The 8,442-nt window shown below is 38.3% G+C and overlaps 1 protein-coding gene and 1 pseudogene across 1 annotated transcript; one reads left to right on the top strand and one right to left on the bottom strand.

Moving 5' to 3' along the window:
• Positions 1 to 628: 628 nt before the first annotated feature.
• Positions 629 to 1,206, bottom strand: LOC144250844 (ubiquitin-conjugating enzyme E2 N pseudogene; annotated as a pseudogene).
• A 2,161-nt stretch (positions 1,207 to 3,367) lies between these two features.
• On the top strand, positions 3,368 to 4,480 carry LOC144250748 (uncharacterized). The gene is made up of 2 exons (XM_077793699.1): positions 3,368 to 3,630; positions 3,697 to 4,480. Exons 1-2 carry the CDS (start codon positions 3,368 to 3,370, stop codon positions 4,478 to 4,480), a joined length of 1,047 nt encoding a protein of 348 aa, XP_077649825.1.
• The last annotated feature ends 3,962 nt before the right edge of the window (positions 4,481 to 8,442 follow it).

The raw sequence follows: 8,442 nt of genomic DNA, 5'->3' as shown, positions 1-8,442 counted from the left end.
AAACAAAGATGTTGTGTCCGCCAATAACTAAAAAATAAATATTTTTTTAAAAAAACAACAACATAAAATTTACAGAATTCCATACAAGCCATACAAAATGGTCACAAGTTTTTTCTTTCTTTTTTTTTCTTTTTTTGAAGGGGGGAAAACTACAACTGACAGCAAAGTGACAATGTTATTAGTGAGGGCTGTGATGTTTGTTTCGTGTTCCCATTTTGATTCAAACAATCAAGCTTGTCCATCTACAGAGTCTAAATAAAGTTAGACTTAGCTAGAGAGCATATTCTAAAGAACTGGTTAGCTGCTTTTAACCAATGCAATTAGCTCACCATAAAGGGGAGTGAAAGGAGTCCATAAAATTAAAATAAAACTACCTTTCCCCTCAAAAAAATTAAAAAAAAAATAAACACACCCATACCCCTGGCAGCTAACCCTGACAACTACCTTCATTCATAGTGCTTTATACTTAAACCATGATGGGGGAAATGAATAAAAGCAGAGAGCCACTGCTTTTAAACGTTTTGCAACAATCCAAATGATATTTCTAGCCTCGGCTCATGCTTTACAACAGTAAATCAGGACAAGACATAGATTTGCTAATGTGCATTTAATCACCAAAGAACTGAAGATGTCTGGGCTTTTATTCTGTAATGTTTCTATTAAGACTGTGTCCATTAAATGCAAACAAAAAAGGAAGAAATCTTGGCAGAACAGGAGAAGTGATGCACACTTGATGATCGGATCGATTTAAATATTATTCATGGCATATAGCCTAGTTCATGCTGTAGCTGTTTCTATGGCTTGGGCTTCATTGGTCTTCCACTGCTCCACTACATCATTTGCTAATGGATCATCTGGATTAGGAGCACTTAACAAAGCCTGGATCAATAGCAGAACTGTGTGGATCTGCAGTCTGGGGACCACTTATCTTTCTATATATCTAAACATATTATTCCCAACTTGTCTACATTAGGATGATAAATTTTGGTCATGAAACAGTACTTTAGGTGCTGCCATTGGGTATTCTTCTGGAAGGAATAGTTCAAGTTTAAAAGTCCCTCCCTCAAAGGGGGAATCCTGGGGGCCAGCAATGACCACATGAAAATAACGGGCGTTGCTCTCATCTGGTTCTGCTTTAATGTCAGGAACTGGTTCTGCCAGCAAACTCTGGGTTTCCTTGATGATCCTGCGGGGCAGCCCGGCCATCTTGTCAGATCCCGAGTTCAGCCTCTGGTTTCGTCTCCAGCTTTGCTTGCCTCACATGTTTTCTATTTTATTAATTTTGTTATGGAGAAATGCACCTGCAAATATCTAGTTGTTCTCTTCGTGTAATCCCACAAGATAACACAATCCCCAGTTCACAAATTGTGGCAACCCGAGTGTCAATTTGTCTATATGCTATCTCTAGGGGAATCTTCTTTGTGATCCATGCTCAGAAGTCATGTTCTAGGCATTTCCTTAAAGAAAGAACAATAGACTTTCAGAAAGAATCAAGAGATCAGTGAATGCAGTGTTGTCTATATTAAGAGTGCAGGCACAGTGACCCACTGTGGTTGGCAGAATCTCTCTCAATTGCTGAGTTCTGTGATTGCAACAATTTCATACTCAGTCAGCTTTCTTTCCTAAGGGTAAGTACTATTGGGGATGCTAATATTAGCTCTCCACTGCAGAGAAGGTTGTTAGGACATGTAATAGAGGTGTAACCAACAAAGTGACTCATGATACTGCCTTACTTCCTGTGAACTCACCAATGGAAGGGAGGAAAACACTTCGTTGCTTGCCTTCTGAGTGGCTCAATTCTAGTGTTGAAATGTTTGTGAGGAATTGAATGCAGGAAGGATTTGATGGACCAAACCATGGAATTAATAAAAAATTCATAGAATGCTATGGACATCAAGCATGTTGAGTACATATTTCTTCTGCTGTCAATCTCTCCTGACCTCCAGTTATTTGTATGATATTTTAGATCTCAGTGACCTATGAGGATGTGGCTGTGAACTTCACCCAGGAGGAGTGGGCATTGCTGGATCCTTCCCAGAAGAACCTTTACAGAGATGTGATGCTGGAAGTCCTCAGATACCTGGCTTCTATAGGTAATAATGATGCTTTTTAAATTAATCAAATAGAGAACTCATGTTTATTTTTGTCATTTATATAAAACATGAACAGGGAATCCATTGTTGAATTATTGCAGCATAAAAGGCACCTACAATTTGGCAAAGCGGTCCTGTGTTCTAAGAATTCATACAGATTGTTCTGGTTTCTCATTTTAGAAAACAAATTGGATGAAAATAATTTTGAAGATGAGATCAAAAATTCTGAGAGCATTCTAAGGTAATTGTACCCGCAAGAGGTTATTTGAGGGAATCTGAGAAGGTCATATAATTTTTAAAATAGACCCACTCAAGAAGTATGCACAATTTGAAATATATTTATTCTTATAAGATTTTTTTTACCAGAAATATTTACTTAACTGTAACAGATATTCAGTTTTTTTTCCAAGTACTTGGCATGCCAAAAGTATATGAAATTGCATGTGAATATCACTATTTGGATAATCACCATAGGGAAGCTGCATTGCCAAGGATAGTTTCCTTTCAATTTCTTGATTTTGAGGCAATTTGAACACATCAGGAAACCTCGCCTTACCTGATGTTGATAGTAATGTAAGCCTAGGTCCTATAAATAAGTATAAAATCATGAATGAATCAAGCATTGTTAATGTACTGGTCATTCTTCAAAGAAGCCATGTGGTTAACTTCAATGGCCAAGAAGATAGTGTGGGGAAAGTTTCAATGAAATTCCAGTTCTTACCTGGACAAAGAAAAATTTTAGTAAAGTAAATCCATGTGGTTATTATATGTGTGCCAAAGACTTCATATGCCCTTCATTCCTTCATAGGCACATCACATCTCACTCTGGACACAAATGCTACAACCACGAGGAATGTGAAGAGAAGCCACGTGAATTTAAACACTATAGGCAATCCCTGGTTTCTCTAAAAAATGTTCACACACAAATGTTAATACAAACTGGAGAGGGACCTTATGAAAGTACAGTACGTGGGTACATCTTCAGTTTTTCTAGTGACATTCAAAGACATGAAGATACTCATACTGGGTTGCAACCCTATGAATATCAACAATGTGGTGAAGCCTCAACTTCTTCCACATGTGTTCAAAGACACATGAGAACACACAGTGTAGGTAAACCTTTTCAATGTGACATATGTGGGAAAGCCTTTCATTTCCCTTCTTTATTTAGAAGACATGAAAGAACTCATTCTGGAGAGAAACTCTATGAATGTCAACAAGATCGTGAAACCTTTATTTCACACACAAGTCTTCAAAGGCAGAGGATCACACACATGGGGAATGCACGTTTCAAATGTAAGGTATGTGGGAAAGACTTTGCTTACCCCAGTTTATTTAGAAGACATCAGAGAACACATACTGGAGAGAAGCCCTACGAATGTAAGTGGTGTGGAAAAGCCTTTTCTACATCCAGTTACCTTCAGATTCATGGAAGAACACATACTGGAGAGAAGCCCTATGAATGTAAGCAGTGTGGAAAAGTCTTTGCTAATGTTTCTGGCCTTTACAAACATGAAAAAATTCATACTGGAGGCAAGTCCTATGAGTGTAGGCTTTATGGCAAAGCCTTTGCTAATTGTAGTGACCTTCAAAGACATAGAAGAACACATACTGGAGAGAAGTCCTATAAATGTAAGCAGTATGGAAAAGTTTTTGCAAGTTCCAGTGAACTTCAGAGACATGAAAAAACTCATCCTGGAGAGAAGCCCTATGAATGTAAGCAGTGTGGCAAAGCCTTTACTAAATCCACTTATCTTCAGATTCATGGAAGAATTCATACTGGAGAGAAGCCCTATGAATGTAAGCAATGTGGAAAAGCCTTCAGTAGTTTCTCTGGCCTTCACTCACATAAAAAAATTCATACTGGAGAGAAGCCTTATGCATGTAAGCAGTGTAGCAAAGCCTTTGCTAGGTCTTATAGCCTTCGTAGACATGAAAGAACACATACTGGGGAGAAGCCCTATGAATGTAAGCAGTGTAGCAAAGCCTTTACTAGATCCGGTGAGCTTCACTCACATGAAAAAACTCATACTGGAGAAAAGCCCTATGAATGTAAGCAGTGTGGGAAAGCCTTTGTTAGATCCCGTTTCCTTCAGATTCATGGAAGAACGCATACTGGAGAGAAGCCCTATGAGTGTAAGCAGTGTGGAAAAGCCTTCAGTCGTTTCTCTGGCCTTCACTCACATAAAACCATTCATACCGGGGTGAAGCCTTATGCATGTAAACGGTGTGGCAAAGCCTTCGGTCGTTCCTCTGGCCTTTACTTACATAAAAGAATTCATACTGGAGAGAGGCCTTATGCATGTGAGCAGTGTGGCAAAGCCTTTGCTACATCCAGTGGGCTTCACAGACATAGAAGAACGCATACGTGGGGAGAAGACCTATGAATGTAAGCAGTGTGGCAATTTCTTTGCTAGTTCCAGTTACCTTCCCAAACTTGAAAAAACTCATACTGGAGAAAAGCCCTATGAGTGTGATCAATGTGGCAAAGCCTTTGCTAGTTCCAGTGACCTTCAAAGACATGGGAGAACACATATTGGAGAGAAGCTCTATGGTTGTAAACAATGTGGAAAAGCTTTTGTTACATCTGCTCAGCTTCACTTACATGAAGGTTCCCATAGTGCAGAGAAATCGTACTCATGAAAACAATTGGCAAAGTCTTCTGTTAATAATGTTTCACTCTTTAACATGTAGTAAGTTTTCTGTAGAAAAATTCTTTGAATGTGAAATGTGGTAAATCAATATTTCTTGTCAAATTCAAAGAGAAGAAAGTGCTCACATGTCCAAATGTATCTATCTATCTATCTATCTATCTATCTACCTACCTACCTACCTACTTACCTACCTACCTACCTATAAATAGTACTGGGGATTTATCACTGAGCCACAACGTTTTTCCTTTTTATTTTGAGACAGGGATTTCCAGAGTTCCTTAGGGCCTTGCTTAGGTGCTGAGTTTGGCTTCACATTTGTGATCCTTCTGCCTCAGACCCTGAGTCTCTGAGATTAAAGGCAAACTCTACTAGATTCAACTGAATAAAGCATTAAATGTGAAGAATTTGGAAAATCATTCCATTTTTTCTGTTGCCTTCAAAGTCATTTCACTCACACTGGAAAAAAAAAAACCCTCAGAATGTGGAAGATTGAGTACATTCTGTCAGCTTCCCATCCCAGCCCTGCTTTCCTTCTCATATATGACAATACAGAGAGAAGCCCTGAGAATGTGATTAATGTGGGAAGTTTTCTAATTTTCCGAGTTTTTATAAGTTCTGGGAAGACTCTTCTTGAAAGATTCATGCCAAAATGAATAAATCATGTGCAAGTAAGTGTTCAAGTGTTTCAGTTTTGTTCACTTGTATGAAAGGACTCATACTGTGGAAAATCCTGTGGAAAAGCTTTCATGGTTTCCTTCAAAGACATTAAGGGATTCACATCAGGGATAACCCTTCTGTTCTTTCAACAATGTGATGACACTTTCACTTTTCCATGTTCTTTTTGAACATCATGGAAGCACTCACTCTGGAGAAAAGCCTTGTATATAAAAATGTGGTGAGACCTTCAGTTGTTTCAGATCCATTTATTTATTTTTATTTTTTTTAAAGAGAGAGTGAGAGGGGCTGGAGATGTGGCTCAGCGGTAGTGCGCTCGCCTGGCATGCGTGCGGCCCGGGTTCGATCCTCAGCACCACATACCAACAAAGATGTTGTGTCTACCGAGAACTAAAAAATAAATATTAAAAATTCTCTCTCTCTCTCTCTCTCTCTCTCTCTCTCTCTCTCCTCTCTCACTCTCTCTTAAAAAAAAAAAGAGAGAGTGAGAGAGAGAGAGGAGGACAGAGAGAGAGAGAGAGAGAAAATTGTAACATTTATTTTTTCTTAGTTCTCGGCAGACACAACATCTTCGCTTGTATGTGGTGCTGAGGATCGAACCCAGTCCGCAGGAACGCTAGGCGAGAGCGCTACCACCTGAGCCACATCCCCAGCCCTTCAGATCCATTTAGACTTACATAGACTTGAGAATTTTTTATTTTAATTTCTTTTACTTTTTTTTTTTTTTTTGGTACCAGGGATTCAACCCAAAGACACTTAACCACTGAGCCACATTCTAGTTCTTTTTTTTTTTTTTTCAAATATTTAGACATGGTCTCACTGAATTGCTTTGGTCCTCACTATGTTGCTGAGGTTGACTTTGAACTTGAGATCTCCTGCTTCAGCCTGCTTTTCCAGTGGAATTTTAGTCATGCAACCCCTTCAGCAAGAATCCTCTTTTTCTGAGAAAACCAGTGTAGGCGTTTAAAAAGGGGGTGTGCCTTCATTTCTTTCTATTCAGAGGTAAGGAGAATGCATCCTGGAGTGGATGTAGGAATTGTGTCAGTATGAAGATGTGAAAGCAACATGTTTCTCCCTGTTAAATATCTCTTCTTGTTAGATTTAATTTTTCTCTCTATATTTGTTGATCGGTAGTCAACTCTCCCATATGATGACATAATCTCATATTTACTCTGTGTGTGTGTGTGCACAAAATCTAGTGTGTAGTATGATTTTGTACATAGAAGTATTTTATAGAATAGTGCACGAGATTTGTAGTTAAAATGTATGAACCTGTATTGGCAGCTTTTTAATTTTTTTTTAGAGTTTTCATCTCTCTTCTTCTTTTGAGTCCAGTTTCTCTCATATTGCCCATTTTTTTTTCCACTAAAGACCTTAGCAAACAAATGATATTTTATGGGCTGGGGATGTGCCTCAAGCAGTAGAGCACTCACCTGGAATGCGTGCGGCCCGGGTTCGATCCTCAGCACCACATACCAATAAAGGTGTTGTGTCCGCCGAGCATTAAAAAATAAATATTAAAAATTCTCTCTCTCTCTCTCTCTCTCTCTCTCTCTCTCTCTCTCCCCTCTCACTCTCTCTTTAAAAAGATAAAAAACAAACAAATGATATTTTATGACTCTGGTCTCATAATTAAAAATAACTTTTTCCAGGTTTATGAATAATATGATATTTTCTGTCTCCTCATATATCTTATGACTCTTATATATGTTGTGAAAAAATTAAAAACTGTGAGAAGTTTTAAATATAAATACCAGGGTCATAGAATTGAGGGCCAAAGAAAATAAGCATTACTATTATAATTATCGTTGTCATCATCACGACCACCATCACCATCATATCTGAAGTGCATAAGCCCTGATCCCATCCCTACCCCTTTTTATTTATTTTTTTTAAATTTTGATTGAAGTATTTTATAAATTCTTTCCAAGGGCCTCAGTATGTTGGTGAGGCTGGGTTTGAACTTGTGATTCTCATTCTATAGCCACTGGGATTACAGATGTGCTATCATGCCTGGCTCCTTGATGTTTCTTGAGACTTTGATGTAAATCAATATATGCCTGGTTTTTGTAGAGTTTCCAAGTCTTAATTGATTCATAGGCGAGAATTCCTTTTTACTGTGTTTATGTATACTAATGCCCTTAAAGCTCTAAGATTTTACAATGATTCTGAGCATCACAAAGACATTAATTCACGGCTTATACCCCAAATTTTTATATTTCCAGTTGGACTAAACTGAAGTCCATTTTGAAAAATTTTATTTTCTATAATTTTTGTTGAAAAGAGGGTGGGAGAATTGTTTTAATATTTAAGGGAAAAAACTATTCATTTGTATTAAGATCTTATGATAAAATGAAATGTAAGTAATCAACATGAGTATTACAGAAAGTTTTTTAACAAACATTTTTTTGTTCCCTCTGTGCACCAGACACCAGATAATCAACTTTGCAGAGTCACAGAGACTATGGAACATGCCCTGGTGCTCATGTGAGTGTCATCTAAAGCACCAAGTGACACTACGAAAGCAAACACCTGAGAGGGCTGAGTTGTGCCACCCACACTTGCACACTCATACCCACGTGCACATGCATGTACAGGATCAAGTCACCCTTTCTCTACATATTCTCCCTAGTGCAGTTCTTTCATCCTCTCTGTGTAATGCAACTATTGATTTCTTTGACTTTTCTCACAACATTGCTACCCACTATTTTTTTTCTTAAAAATCAATTATTACATCATGTCTTCTCAACTTATTCTTTTGTGTCTTTCTAAAGTTTGCTTACACATTATGTATGTGAGTTGAGGCCTGTGCACTCCAGCATTCTGGGCAGATTGGCTAAATATCTCTTTTTTCCTCCTTTGCTCCCTTCTTTCCTTCAGATTTCACCCAGGAGTTCTCCACTACTGAGCTTCCCCCTAGCTCTTTTATTGTTATTTTTTGAGATGGGGTGACGCTGGCCTCAAACTTGTGGTCACCCTGCCTCAGCCTCCTAGATGCTGGGACCATAGAGATGTGACCC

Source organism: Urocitellus parryii, chromosome X (assembly GCF_045843805.1).
Source record: "Urocitellus parryii isolate mUroPar1 chromosome X, mUroPar1.hap1, whole genome shotgun sequence".
Classification (NCBI taxonomy): Eukaryota; Metazoa; Chordata; class Mammalia; order Rodentia; family Sciuridae; genus Urocitellus; species Urocitellus parryii.
The sequence above is the reverse complement of the archived record's forward strand: the minus strand, read 5'-3'. Positions and strand labels throughout refer to the sequence as shown.